The following is a 14,822-nucleotide window of genomic DNA, read 5'->3' on the forward strand; positions in this document are numbered from 1 at the left end:
AAATGTATGTCCTTGAATTCTTCATAATCTTGTCAACTTATTTCTTCTTATTCCAATGAAATGTCAAAGTAAACATTCTCGGTCAAAGTCAGATTTTCCCCAAAATAAATCGCACGAGAGGGATTCTCAGAAAATATAAATGATCTTTTTTAGGAAAAAAAATCACTATATATATTCTTTTAAATCGGAATTGTGCTTTTTCCCCCCTCAAAATATTGTCTTAAATCTCAGAATTCTGAAATTAAAGTCGGATTTAAAAAAAACTTTTGTTCATATATACCTAAATGTTTTTTTCTCATGTGCTCCTTATCCTGTCGCGTACATTAACAAGCCTACAGCATGTTCAGTATTTAATACCAGTGAACTTTATTACATGATACAAGGTTGACTATGTACTAACTACCAATAACCTAGAATAACCAACTATATTGTGATGTTTTGTACAAACACAGCAAATTAAGGGTGTTTTACATCCAGAAATGAGAAACAAAACCATGCTGAGATTTTTATTCAAGTCTCAACTAAGTCATAGAAATGCTTTACCAATTTACATAGCACTAAAAACACCTGTTGTATGCATAAGACGGGGACATGTCAAAATAGGCTGCAGCTACAAGAGATCTCAATAGCTTTTAAGGGCAGTTTTCAATCTGTACAGTTATTCCATTTAGTATGCAAGTTACTGAAAGCAGACACTATAGGGAGACGAGAGTGCAAGGTGTTTAACTCCACAGCAGTTGATATTTTAGACAAAACTGTAAATGCACATATTTGCAAACAAGGCTATAAAAAGTAGGTGGACCTCAGTTGAATAACATTTTTAAGTGACTCAATTATTGACTTTACATTTCAGACTGGATGAAGACCAGATAATAATATTAATAAAAAAGCTTAACATAAAAGACTCACAGATAGTACTTTACCACTCTTACAATGTCATACACACAGAAAGGAGGCCTTGGTGATGTTGTGTAGGCTTTATCAAAATGAAGCCAACAGATGTAAAGGATGCACAAAATCTTCCAATAGAAAAAAAATGAGCGGCATGGCTCCATTTTCCCAAGACAATACATCGAAGTTTCATCTCATACAACCCCCACCTAAATTCAGGTTAGAAGTGCTAAAAATGTAATCATTCAATATAAATACCATGTGACAGACCAAAGTAATGGTTCATGTGGTAGAAAGAACAGAATAGCAGGAGTACAGGGGGAAGACCGAGGACGGGCCGAGTGTTGTATAAAACCAAAAGTACATTTTCTGAAATAAAAAGGAGTCTGCGCAGGGCCACAAACTACCACACTAACAAGCTTTCCTTTTGTCGTCTTAAATAATGGACCAAATGGATTGAGCAACAGGGGCCTTCTCGTTTGATATCGTACAAAATGTCTATAAATCAACATTGACGTAAGAGATACTGTAGGAAACGCAGGGGGCACTGTATGACGTCAAACAAAGAGGCCACCATCTTCAGCACTTGGTCCACTGCAGTGGGGTTTCAGGTCTTTCAGCTTTCTACAGCTGGCGGTTCCGTCTCTGCAGAGATGGACTTGTCTGCCTCTTCATACTTGTGAAGCTGTGGTTCAGCAGGGCTCTCTGGGCTCCGTCTGAACAGAAAGTACATCATCAGTCACAAACACTGCTGTGGTTCAAATATGATTAGTAACTAAAGAGTGGACGCTACCATTAGCTTTGCAATGGCTAGCAAATGGGTCATGTTTCTCCAAACTATTTATTTTCTTTTTCCTTAACCTACGTATTATTATGAAGTAAATGTTGATTGCATAATGACACCATCTGCATTTAGATGGGTTTTCTAAAAATCTCACTATTACGATGATATTCTGTCTGACACCGGGTACAACCTAACAGAAAATAATGGCCTGATTTACAGCAAAAATGTGTGTAAAACAACATGTAGTGTGTCCTATGGTTGTTGCCAACTCTTTTTCAATGAAAGTAGCTAGCATCAACTTAAGATACGAGTCACCAGGTAAAGTCATATACGCACATTTGCATATTGGTGTACCGTGGTGAGGTGCTGCTCGCAAGAACTAAAGACAGATTACTTTAAGCAGCATTCAAAATAAATAATAATGTATTTTATTTCTATAGTTCTTGCTCTTTCCCTGATTGTCTTGATAAGTAGCTACATTTGTTGATTGTTGGAGGCTCTCAGGAGAAGAACAAAATCTATGCAGATGTGTTTGAAACAGAGATTCCTGTCTTTTTTCTTTGAGCCAAGCTCTGCCTTCATAGCATGATCTTTGCCCATTCCAATTACAAGAGCATTAGTTAATTAGTTGAGTTTACATGGGACGCATACCTGATTGGACTTGAAGCAGTATCGTCATTATTTTCCTCATTGGCTGGTGATTTTGGATTTTCCTTCACCTCCATATCATCCTTTTTCTCTTGTGAATCCCCATTCACTGGAGCAGAGTCTAAAAAAATGCAAATTAACATAAAAATACAAAATAAATCTAAACCACATTAAACCCAGATGGAGGTAATATCACGGTGTGATTTCTTACCTGTGTTTTGTGTCTCCTTCTCGTTATTTTCTGGTTCCTTCTCCTCTGTTTGAGGTTTAGCTGCCTCCTCAGACTTTCCCATAAAGCGTAGTTTTAACTTGTTGTAGACCTCAGTGGCTTTTATCATGACTGCATTACTGGCCTTATACCGTCGGATCTATATTGTCCCAAACACACAGAAAAAAAAACATGAAAGAAATTGGAAATACAAATGATCATGGAAATAGGAAAAATACAGGACTGCCATGACAGCTCTGATTTTAGGATAACAAAACAAGTTAGGTCGATATCAAACGTATTCAGCATGGTGTAAATCAACATTTGAGTGAAATAAATAATTAAGTCTAATAAATAAGATCTAATTAGTAAAGTAAAGTGACCACATTTTTATATTGTGTCGTTAGAAATCACCTCAGAGGCACAATCAAGTGTTGGATTAGTGCATTGTTCATTGATTATCAATACTCTAAAAAACCAATGGTAACCCCAAGAAAACGTAATGTCATTTCTGGGAAATATTTGTCATTTCCTGACTAATGCGGTGTACGTTACCACAAAAAGTACACACGTTTAAAAGAGGACACTATGCCATGTATTTCATGCAGGTTATCCTGTCGCAAGATAAGTTTACGAACCTAAAGGATTATCATAGAAAACACACCTTTTTTAGTGTGGCAATAACTTCAGCGTTCTTATGGAGGATCTGGCTGGTGACGGGCACAGCAGCCAGTTCATCCAGCGCCTGTAGACACCGGTCTATGTCCTGAAAACACACAGTTATACACAATTTCATTTTTCATGCTGGCTTTAAAACAAAGACATGATCAAATGTTGCTTGATTTAAATCATATATGTCACTCACCGGGTTGTCCACTTTGAGTGCAAACTTTATGTCAGTGTGAAGTTTCTGTAGCTTTTCATCTGGTGATGGCTCTGCGTGGGAAGTTAGAGTCAATATTTGGTGCTGAATAACTACTTAAAATAATGAAACAGACATGATTGCCCTCGATATGAATCTTTCAACCGTCTATGCAAACACCTTTGACGAGTACTCTTCAATAAACAGACTGACTGTATGAGGCACTTACCCTTTTTCTTTTCCACCTTCTTCTCTGGCGGCCTCTCTGGTTTGCGTCTTGGTTTTTCAGGCTTAGACCTGAGAGACAGAGACGGGGGAACTCTGTGATCTGTGTACATGAAATGTTAATGAGGTTCTTCTAATGAGTTTTTGCATACTGTAGTCCACATGTGTCAAACTCGAGGCTCGGGGGCCAAATCAGGCCCTTGGTGGATTTAATTACGGCCCGCAGGATCATTCTAAATTACTATTAGATCTGGCTCTCCGGTATATTGCACGCACACCTTCACTCCATCCTGAGGGTCTCCTCAGCTCAGAGCCTGAGCCCAAACATTGATGAACTTGCACCCAAGATGAGATGCCAAGTATCTGAACTAGCATCACAGAGCAGCACACTGAGTTTAATGGATGTTTCCTTCTGCACTTTCTTTCTTGAGACAACAGGGCATGTTTAGTTTGTTCTTTGAGGGAAATAGTTTTTGTGAAGCTGTTCTTGGCCTGTGGAGAAATGTAATCATAAGAAATGACAACGGAAAAGCTGCAGATCGAGCCATAAGAAATGAATGCAACTGATTATTTAATCATCAGATCAAGGGCCGTTGGTGAACTCCAGTTCGAAACCCGCCTCGGCCGCCACTGCGTCAGGCCGTTGTGTCCTTGGGCAAGGCACTTTACCCGCATTTGCTCCTGTGGGTAATGTCCACAGTAATGGCTCTTACATGTCTAATATGTGTAATGTGTACTTGTAGAGCGCTTTGAGCACCTGTAAAAATAAAAAATGTAATGCATTATTATTATTATTATTAATGTTGTTTTTATAGGCAATAATTGAAGCTTTGTTAGTTCCAGGTTTAATATGTGCAATAAGTTCATTTCAATAAGTTCTGCAATAAGCATTGATCCAGTCCGGCCCTCCACTCGTACCCATTAGTGTTCCCTCTGTGTATTTGAGTTTGACACCCCTGCTGTAGTCTGGTCCCCTTTGTGCACTCACCTCGCTCTGGTCTTCTCTTCTGACCGTCTGGCTTTTTTCTGTTTAAGCTCTTTCTCCTTCTTATCTTTTCTCTCCTTCTCTTTCTTTATTCTGGCCTTCTTCTGGTTGTCTTGCTTCTTGGATGACTTCTTCGACTTTTGATGTGAAAAAAACAAGAACACTCAAAAGTCGATTACAGCCCTATTCATCTAAATCAAAGGCAACAAATTCATTTTAGCGTCTGTACCTCAGTAGGTGCCGGAGAATCAGAGTCTGAGGGAGCGGGGATGGGGGCTGGGGGGGGTTTCTTGGACTTCTTCAATGGATGCTCCTCTACGCCTTGATCTGAGCTGTTGTCGCTGTCGCTGTCGCTCTCCTTTTTACCCTTATCTTTGTCTTTTTTCTTTTGCTCATCTTCCTCCTTCTCCCGCTCACGTAGCCTGCGGAGCTCCTCTGACTCTTCTTTTTTCCGGCGCTCCTCCAGCTCTCGCTTACGCTCCTCGTCTCGTTTCTTCCATTCACTGATGCGGTCGGGGCCACTGTCACTGTGGGGAGAAACAGAGCAACGTTTATGCAATTTGGTACATTTGGCAGTATATAGGGACTTTGCCTGGGAAACAGACTCACAGACTGCTTTGGAGCTTTGTTCATGATTTAAAAGGTGGGGTAGGTCATTTTGGAGAAACCAGCTCGAGTGCGCTAGAATTTGAAAATACACAACTTTAAAAAAATCTGCCCCTTCCTCACAGAGCCCCTCCTCCAACACACACGAACGAGCACATGACCAATGAGGGCACGAGATAAGTGTGTGCACAGATGGAAGGCTGACAGGCAGGTAGGCCATCCAGTTATTTTAGCCGGGCCGGCTCAGATGATTGGTCGTGCTTTTTACAGCGCTACAGCTTCCACAGATGATATTTTTTATGTATTTTTTGTCAAAGCACTTCAGATATTCATTGCTATCGGGATGTTAAGAGCATTCCATGGAATATAACAAAAAGTGTTTCTAAAATAAATGACATACCCCACCTTTAAAGTTAACTTTATTTGATTCATTGTAATGCCCTCTTTATAACGAGCTTGTTTGTAAACATTACTGCTTGTAATATGTATAATGTGTATAATATCTATGTACTGTCTTACCTGTCGCTGTCGGATGAAGATGAAGGTGTTCGTTTTGCCGGGGTGGGTTTGGGTTTGGGTTTCCGTGCACGAGGCTTTGGTGCGGGCTTCTCTGTGGGTGCTAAATACAAAGCAAATTAAATAAATGTACGTTGGTTAAAAGGAAAGGGCCTGAAATCTAAGTCCAGAAACATTTATTTCCAGAATTGGAAGCTGAAATGTATGAACAGCAATGAACCCACACCTTTCTTGCGTGCCTGAGGGGCTTTTTTAGGAGGAGGGTCTGAGTCTGAGTCCGACTTTGAGCCGGACTGAGACTCGGAGCCGGACACAGCCGGTCGAGGCTTCTCGTCCTCCGACTCGCTGTCAGCTGCTTTCTTCTCTGGTTCTGATCCTGAGTCCGAGTCTGAGCCAGACATGCCCTTCTTCAACATGACAGAAACAAATGGAGTTAGAGATAAATGAATAATAAAAAAACTGCCAAGCCATAAAAAAAATGTTGAATGTGATGCCGATGGTTCACCTTATTCTTTGCTCTGCCTCCTGCTTTCGGTCCACCTCGTCCTCCACCAGCTGCTTTCTTCTCTGGCTCTGATCCTGAGTCTGAGTCTGAGCCAGACATACCCTTCTTCAACATGACAGAAACAAATGGAGTTAGAGATAAATGAATAATAAAAAAACTGCCAAGCCATAAAAAAATATTTAATCTGATGCCGATGGTTCACCTTGTTCTTCGCTCTGCCTCCTGCTTTCGGTCCACCTCGTCCACCACCACCCGCTTTCTTCTCTGGTTCTGATCCTGATCCTGAGTCCGAGTCTGAGCCAGACACAACCTTCTTAAATATGACAGAACAAATTGGAGTTAGAGATAAATAAATAATACAAAAACTGCCAAGCCATAAAAAAACGTTTTTAATGTGATGCCGATGGTTCACCTTGTTCTTCGCTCTGCCTCCTGCTTTCGGTCCACCTCGTCCTCCACCAGCTGCTTTCTTCTCCGGTTCTGATCCTGAGTCCGAGTCTGAGCCAGACATACCCTTCTTCAGCATGACAGAACAAATTGGAGTTAGAGATAAATGAATAATACAAAAACTGCCAAGCCATAAAAAATGTTTTTAATGTGATGCCGATGGTTCACCTTGTTCTTCCCTCTGCCTCCTGCTTTCGGTCCACCTCGTCCTCCACCACCCGCTTTCTTCTCTGGAGTAAAATCCTGTTGGAAAAAATGCAAATGAGTAACATTCATTGGCTTTTGTTGATAACGTGGTGTGTGCATCTGTGTGTGTAAGTACCTGGTCACTATTCTTGCCGGACTCAGACTCTGAAGGTGTGGGTTCTGAGTCAGATCCACTCTCCTGTTTGTCTGGCTCACTGGACGAGCCACGAGCCTTTTTTGGAGGTGGAGGCCGCTAAAATAGAAACACACATATTTCAATAAAACAAGTTGAACTTTTCAGAATCAGAATACCTTTATTAGTCCCACAGAGGGGACATTTACATTGTTACAGCAGAAAAGAGCCAAAGACAGTTTAATGTTACCTAAGCATGCATCAGAAGTACTAAAGATAAAAAAAGAAATAATAATAAAAAAGTCACACATTTTACAAAAATACACATCCTGTAACAGTTCTGAGGATTTAGCAGCCAGGTATATATATATATATATATATATATATATGTATATATATATATATATGTATATATATTTAATATATATATATATATATATATTGCACATAGTTGGTATTTAACAACAAGAGGTGTTATAGAGTGGCGAAGTCACGCCCATCTACTTCCGCCCCATGGGACCTTATTTCTCAAAAAGTATGTATTGAAGTCAATGGAGAGAGAAAACTTATCTTTCGATCCCGTTTGAATTGTGCCATGAATTACACATATGATGTTTGTCAATCTTAAAAAATAATTTCCATGTCAAAAAAGTCACAGTTTGTCATAAAACTGTTGAAATATAAGACTATGAAAAATACGTAAACATCTTATGTGTAATTCGTTGCACAATTCAAACGGGATCAAAAGATCATCTTTCTCTCTCCATTGACTTCAATACATGATTTTTCCAAAATAAGGTCCCATGGAGGTCCACCGGAAAGGGAGGGACTTCGCCTCTCTATAGTCAGTGTTGTTGTGTGTGTGTGTCTTTATCAAGTATTTCACTGCAGCTTGTTTTTATACACAGTCAGTTTTGTTTTCAGCCAAACATGGTGATGGTGAAAGGCAACTCTAATCTCTATAAAGGGCTGTCAACACATTTACAATTGAGCAAATTAGTTTCCATTTATTCATGGCAGTGATTGTCATTTACAAAGATGCATTAATGCATAAGTGTTTCTGTAGTGCAGTATAAAATCAAATCAAACTTTATTTGTATAGCCCAATATCACAAAATACGTTTGTCTCAGTGGGCTTTACAGATTAAAAACCAACAACATTGGATGGAGTTACAGTAAAATGAGTATATAGAGTAGTCCATCTGTGTATTTGTGTATTGTACTGTATCATGGACAAGGGTTGAAAATGAGTTTCATGCTCTGTATTGGAAATATGTTGAATTGCACCGTCCCTAACATTTAAAAATAACTTTGAATGTACAGCTCGACCTGTCAAACTTGTACATGTATCATTATTAATCATGACAACAAAAAAGGAAGTTAACAGTCATCAGCGGTATTTTGTTGATACGTCCTGTTTTTCTTAATTCATACCTTACACACAAATTCTCAAAACAGACCTAAGCATTGTAAATTGTGATGGTAACTTTGATGCTGCTGATTAAACTTGGTGGCATTGTACCCATAATTATAAACAAGAATATCATTTTCCATTCATCTCAACAACAGATAGTCTGATCCAATCAGCAAATGGTTTGTTAGCCAAATCCCTAAACAGGCCTTGACCGACAGCTCAATGTTATGTTTTAACGGCCATTACCTTAGCAGGAGGTGGCTTTCTCTTCACAGCTACTCCCTTTCCTTCATCTTCACTCCCAGAATCTGAGTCCACCACACTAGCTGAATCTGCTTTCTTAGGCGCTGGGGCTGCTTCTCCCTCGTCTTCATCTTCATCACTTCCTCGCCCGGCATCGTTGCCCTCACTGTCAGATGAGCTGGCCGGCTGCAAAGGAAGATGATTAATTAAAAAATGTCAAAACAATTTTCTTTTTCTTTGACGGTTTCTGTCTTAGACAGAGACATAAAAAATGGGGACAGAAATGCAGCAAAGTCCCCTGGTAAGAATTGAACAACAAATGTTGCAGTACGCATCACACCTTAGACTGCTGGCCATCAGGACTCCCTAACTGCTGCGTTTTATTCCAGAGAAAAGACAAGGAATGTTTATTTGTAAAGCACTTTTAAACAAGCAGACAATTGAAAGTGCTTTAAAAGTTAATATCTGCATGTTAGTTAGAAAATAATGGACAGAAAAATGTATTAATGTGCAAGAGCTGAGCAGGAATGAATATAAACACCTCCATGTTTGACACTAATAAAGACTTCAAATTCCTCATTTACAGTTTCTTTACAAGTATGAGTTAAACGTAAATTGCTTCAGGATTTAGGATTTCTGAAATAATGGTATCTTACTGCTGGCGGTGCGCTGTAGGATGCATGTGGATTGTTCTGGATCTCCCATAAACCTTCATTGAACCCCTTCCTTTTGTTGGGCTTTCCATAGCGTTCGCTGTACTTTTCATAGGCAAAAAGGTCCTTTGCTGCAAGGAATGCTCTGTGAAGCAGTAAGATTGAAGTATTATTTAAGCTGTACAATTTTCGAAAAGGACATACAGTTATTATTGAACAAGTTGGCATGATATAGGCTTTACACTGACTGACTTGAAACACTTGACTGTGCCACCTAGTGATGGATTATTAAACTGCAGGTGCCATATTGTCAAACAGATGGTGTCTGATGCCATATCAGACATATAAACACATCTCTCGAAAACATACTGCTAACTCAGACTGACAAAAGTCTACAGTGAGTAAACCATCAGAAAAGAATAAAGCTTAAAGGTGGGGTAGGTAAGTTTGAGAAACCGGCTCGAGATACACTTTCTGTTATATTCCATGGAATGCTCTTAACATCCCGATAGCAATGAATATCTTAAGAGCTTTGAGAAAAAATCCATAAAAAAATGTCATCTGTGGAAGCCGTGGCGCTGTAAAAAGCACGACCAATCATCTGAGCCGGCCCGGCTAAAATAACTGGATGGCCTACCTGCCTGTCAGCCTTTCATCTGTGCACAAACTTATCTCGTGCCCTCATTGGTCATGTGCGCGTTCGTGTGTGTTGGAGGAGGGGCTCTTTAAGGAAGTGGCAGATTTTTTCCGGCTGTGTATTTTCTAATTCTAGCGCACTCGAGCTGGTTTCTCCAAAATTACCTACCCCACCTTTAAGAGAGGAGACTGACAAACAACTGTGCGAGATGAACGTAGAGCATTGTGGTCTCATAGCATAGCTGTCAAAGAGCATATAATGCTAACAAACAGATATGCAGCATGACAAAAATGAAACAATACTTGAATAACTTAATATCAGACAGAATTGTAATACAATTCCATGCTTACAGTAGATTACAGAAAAGTATTTGCTGTCATTTAAAGAGGCCCTATTATGCTTATTTGGGTTTTCCCTTCACTGTAGTGTTTTATAAAAGATGTGTGTGCATTTTACTGGTCTGCAAAGGCTAACATCACCAAGTTTAGCTAGAGAGACTTAGGATTGCAGTCCTTTGTTTACTTCCGCAACATTGTGACATCACTACGTAACACAACCTCTTGTATTGGCTAGTGCTCTACTACATTGTAGTACATAATAGACTAAGGGGCGGGACATCTCTAAGCAGTTGACAAAGCACAACAGAGCCGGCCAGCTAACCAATCAGAGCAGACTGGGCTCTGGTTTCAGACAGAGGGTGAAAAGAGGTGCAGCAGCCCAGGCAGTATGAGAAAAGTAAAGAGATGTTTGAACATTAAAGCATGGAGACATGTCCCAGTAGAGACATCAAATACAAATATGGAACCTGAAAAGGAGCATTATAGGGCCCCTTCAGGTTAAAGCAGGTAGGCTGGTTTTTTGTTTCTCCAACTAAAGATAATTACAAAACTGTACTCACGTCTCATGTGTCCCAAAGAAGAAAATTGGGATTTTATTAGGAGGTGGTTTCACTGCCCCATCAGCCACATCTTCAATCTGCAAACAAGCAAGTAAATACAAAGTGGCAAATAAAAACATTATAGAATTCATTCAAACATGGTGGCAGCATGTATTCATTTAGGTTGTGTCAGAAAAACATAACATTGCAGAGTGAAGCTGATTTAACTTTGTATGGATGCATATGTGGTGGTTTTATATTGAGTCAAGTGTTTTCTTATCTAGAATTATGAATCGTCATTTCCAAAATAACGTTAGCTTCGCAGCAGTGCATTCCCATGCAGATTAACGTTAGGCCAGCAGTATCTCATGCAAATTATGCAGCTAATGCATTGCATAGAGGCCTGAAACACAGCCTGTCAGCTCCACCACATATTAACTTGTGCATTTGTGGGATGGTTATACATGTTAGACAGTGGATACACAGAGAGCCTTTGCATGCAGAGCAGCTCATCCCCTCCGCCCCTCCGGCTGCTGCTAGCGTTGCTTACCCTGGCTGGCCAGTGGGGGTACCCCTTCATTTTAGCGAAAACCAGGTCTCCGGGCTGGAAGCTGTGCGGCATTGTCCCACTCCTCGGTGCAGCCGGGATTTAGAAAGTATTCGGCGGCGTAGCCTTCCTGTGTCTCTCTCGGTTTGCTGTTTTTTTCAGGTCGACACGAAACCTAGAAACGATGGTGTTAGCTAGCTAAGCTAACAGTATACTAACGTTACCGCGAGAACAAGCGGCTCAGGGAAGATGGTAGTAACGTACCAAGCACTTCCGGTGAGAGAATGTTCTATGTCTTCTAAATAAAGGACCTCTACTCAATGTAAAAACATTGTAATTAAATTGATCCAACAAATAAACAAATACAAATAAATAAATTAACCTCAATCATCATTTATCATACATTTCCAGCGTTAACATCATTATTAATATTATTACACTAATCCAATCCCCCAGTTTAACTTTACATTTCTGATTTATAATAAACTGCTTTTACTCTTTTGCACATTATGAGTTAACAATTATTAACATTAGCTGTATTTATAGTTAAATACTTTGTACAGTGTTTCTATAACTAATATGTGTTGCGCTTGTTATACCATGTCTTGTATCTTGTTCTGTAGATTATCTGTCTTTGTGTCTTCTCTTTATTGTTCATTATTTTGTTTTTCTGAACATGCAAACACAACTCGGTGCGCACTGTATATAGATTGATGACAATATAGCCCCTTATCTCATCTCTGTATATCACCAGAAACGTCACATGATGCAGGATCTTAATCTTCAAAAACAATTAAACAAGTATGTGCAACTATATTTGTTACCTACTTACACGTATCTAATAATAAACAAATAATAAACAGGCTTGCATACGTATACTTCTTTATGGTCATATTCACAATCATTAGAGAGCAGTCAATGTCAATAATAGTCTTGGATCTCAGGCTCTCTCTCACAATACTCATACAATTAAGAAAGCAAAATCAAAATACATAGAATACATACAAAATATAATAAGGCAATATGAATTAGTGCTAGATAGTTGTGCCCATATTATCAAAATGTATTTTAAAGTTTTTTGGATTGATACATTAAATGTGTACATTTTTTAATAACAAAAAGGTTACATAAAGTTTCTGAGTTTTATTCTACAAAGTAAATTCTCCTTCGTTGTCAAACCGGAAATTCATCTTCCAACGTTCTCAGAAGCTTCACTAATCCGGATGAAGCAGGTTGATCGGCTCCACGCGATACGACAACCACGGCGGAAGTTCCGCCTCCCTCCCCTCGCTATTGGCTGACACTCGATCCGTTTCCTCTCCACCCAATGACAGATCCTAAAGTAGAGGGCTGCATTGACCTCCCCCCGGATTCACCTCTAATGCGTAGCCATGTTTCGGTCTTTGAGACGCGTACAGCAGTTTAACTGCAACCTCCTGGCTTTAAAAAGAGTCAGAGTCAACTCGAAACTGCTCATCTGCACGTCCAGAATGGCCGCCTCAGAGTACAGGATCGAGCGGGACTCTTTCGGTGAGTTAAAGGTCCCAGCTGACAAGTACTACGGAGCCCAGACTGTCAGATCCACTATGAACTTCAAAATTGGGGGACCCAGTGAGAGAATGCCGATCCAAGTGATCAAGGCCTTCGGTATCCTGAAGAGAGCAGCGGCTGAGGTGAACAAGGAGTTTGGCCTGGACCCTAAAATAGCAGATGCAATCATCCAGGCTGCAGATGAGGTGTCAGCTGGTAAATTAGATGATCATTTCCCTCTGGTGGTGTGGCAGACTGGATCAGGCACTCAGAGCAATATGAATGTAAATGAGGTGATCAGCAACAGGGCTATTGAGATCCTGGGAGGAAAACTAGGCTCCAAGGATCCCGTCCATCCTAATGACCACGTCAACAAGAGTCAGAGCTCCAATGACACTTTCCCCACCGCCATGCACATCGCTGCAGCCACAGAGGTCCACCACGTCTTGCTGCCCGGCCTGCAGGTGCTGCACGATGCTCTGGCTGCAAAGGCTGTAGAGTTCAAAGACATCATCAAGATTGGACGCACACACACTCAGGATGCTGTGCCGCTGTCCCTCGGGCAGGAGTTCAGTGGGTATGTCCAGCAGATGAAGTACAGCATCGAGAGAGTCAAGTCTGCCATGCCCCGAGTGTACGAGCTGGCAGCAGGAGGCACAGCAGTTGGGACTGGACTCAACACCCGCATCGGCTTCGCTGAGAAAATCGCCTCCACCGTTTCCTCTCTCACAGGCCTGCCATTTATCACCGCCCCCAACAAGTTTGAAGCTCTGGCGGCCCACGATGCCATGGTGGAGCTGAGTGGAGCTCTGAACACCGTGGCTGTCAGCTTGATGAAGATCGCCAACGACATCCGATTCCTGGGGTCAGGACCTCGCTCCGGCCTGGGAGAGCTCATCTTACCAGAGAACGAACCAGGAAGCAGCATCATGCCGGGCAAAGTGAACCCCACCCAGTGTGAGGCCATCACCATGGTGGCAGCCCAGGTCATGGGGAACAACGTGGCGGTCACCATCGGAGGCAGCAACGGACACTTCGAGCTCAACGTCTTCAAGCCCATGATCATCAAGAACGTGCTGAACTCAGCCAGACTTCTCGGAGATGCATCCGTGTCCTTCACCACCAACTGCGTGCTGGGCATCGAGCCCAACATCGAGAGGATCAACAAGCTCATGAACGAGTCCCTCATGTTGGTCACCGCTCTCAACGAGCACATCGGGTACGACAAAGCGGCCACCATCGCCAAGACGGCGCACAAGAAGGGCTCCACGCTGAAGGCCGTGGCCGTGGAGCTGGGCTATCTGACCGAGGAGCAGTTTGACAAGTGGGTGAAGCCGAGTGAGATGCTGGGGCCAAAGTGAACTGTGACAGCACAAGAAACACTACAAGACAAATGAAATACCTTTTCTAGTGTCGGAAAAGACTATCTACAAATAAATCAAAGAGACTGAAATGTATGGAGCAACATCTCTGAATCCTGAACATCTCATCTTTTAAAAAAAATATGAGAATGCTTTGCAGCTTCTTTCTCAGTTGACTAATGGTGATGGTTAATTTCACTGTCATACACTTGTATCAGTAAAGCCACCGATTTGATTGACGCATATTTAAAGATGATCCTTCACCAAAAAAAAAACTGTGAGAGAACATACCGTTTTGATTGAAATGAGTTTTTTTTTAAAAGTGTCATTTGTGTACCAACTTTCTTGGTTTCGGTATTTGAAGTCTTAAATGAATTTGACTTATTAGTTGGTATCTTTATGGTTGTTCAGAAGTTCACACTTTGCCATCCAAAAGGATTCAACAGGGACCGCTGTGTGCTCTGGTTTACAGCACGTGTGCCATTTTTTGTTCCAATTTAATGATGTATTCATTAAAAAGCAACTATATTCCAGTTTCTGGCTTTCCTCCTCATGATTTACAGT

General features: G+C 41.0%; 2 protein-coding genes across 10 annotated transcripts; one reads left to right on the forward strand and one right to left on the reverse strand.

Annotated features, from left to right (window-relative positions):
- Positions 1–492: 492 nt before the first annotated feature.
- hdgfl2 (HDGF like 2) lies at positions 493–11,631 on the reverse strand. 9 transcript variants are annotated; one of them, XM_079642663.1, is made up of 20 exons: positions 11,371–11,631; positions 10,842–10,918; positions 9,310–9,451; positions 8,994–9,023; positions 8,657–8,839; positions 7,000–7,116; positions 6,846–6,920; positions 6,643–6,747; positions 6,433–6,543; positions 6,231–6,335; positions 5,952–6,132; positions 5,729–5,828; positions 4,833–5,130; positions 4,607–4,740; positions 3,623–3,690; positions 3,397–3,467; positions 3,196–3,297; positions 2,535–2,691; positions 2,327–2,444; positions 493–1,607 (listed from the first exon to the last, which is right to left on the reverse strand). In XM_079642663.1, the coding sequence occupies exons 1-20, from the start codon at positions 11,440–11,442 to the stop codon at positions 1,508–1,510; spliced, it is 2,346 nt and encodes a 781-aa protein (XP_079498789.1). In that variant the 5' UTR covers positions 11,443–11,631; the 3' UTR covers positions 493–1,507. The 9 variants fall into 9 exon arrangements, with proteins under 9 accessions (XP_079498789.1, XP_079498794.1, XP_079498791.1 ...); XM_079642668.1 differs by having other exon boundaries at positions 6,433–6,540; positions 6,643–6,744; positions 8,994–9,026; XM_079642665.1 differs by having other exon boundaries at positions 6,643–6,744; positions 8,994–9,026.
- A 1,057-nt stretch (positions 11,632–12,688) lies between these two features.
- On the forward strand, positions 12,689–14,791 carry fh (fumarate hydratase). Its single transcript, XM_079656504.1, has one exon. It carries the CDS (start codon positions 12,759–12,761, stop codon positions 14,256–14,258), a length of 1,500 nt encoding a protein of 499 aa, XP_079512630.1. The 5' UTR covers positions 12,689–12,758; the 3' UTR covers positions 14,259–14,791.
- Positions 14,792–14,822: the final 31 nt, after the last annotated feature.

This window comes from Notothenia rossii (genome assembly GCF_949606895.1).
Source record: "Notothenia rossii genome assembly, chromosome: 1".
Classification (NCBI taxonomy): Eukaryota; Metazoa; Chordata; class Actinopteri; order Perciformes; family Nototheniidae; genus Notothenia; species Notothenia rossii.

Coding starts and splice junctions, on each gene's coding strand:
- hdgfl2 (XM_079642662.1), bottom strand. CDS start 11,442: ATGCCGCACAGCTTCCAGCCCGGAGACCTGGTTTTCGCTAAAATGAAG. Junction 6,336..6,432: donor GAGGCAGAGCGAAGAACAAG/GTGAACCATCGG, acceptor GTCATGTTGAAG/AAGGGTATGTCTGGCTCAGA. Junction 1,608..2,326: donor ACTGCTTCAAGTCCAATCAG/GTATGCGTCCCA, acceptor CTTTCTGTTCAG/ACGGAGCCCAGAGAGCCCTG.
- fh (XM_079656504.1), top strand. CDS start 12,759: ATGTTTCGGTCTTTGAGACGCGTACAGCAGTTTAACTGCAACCTCCTG.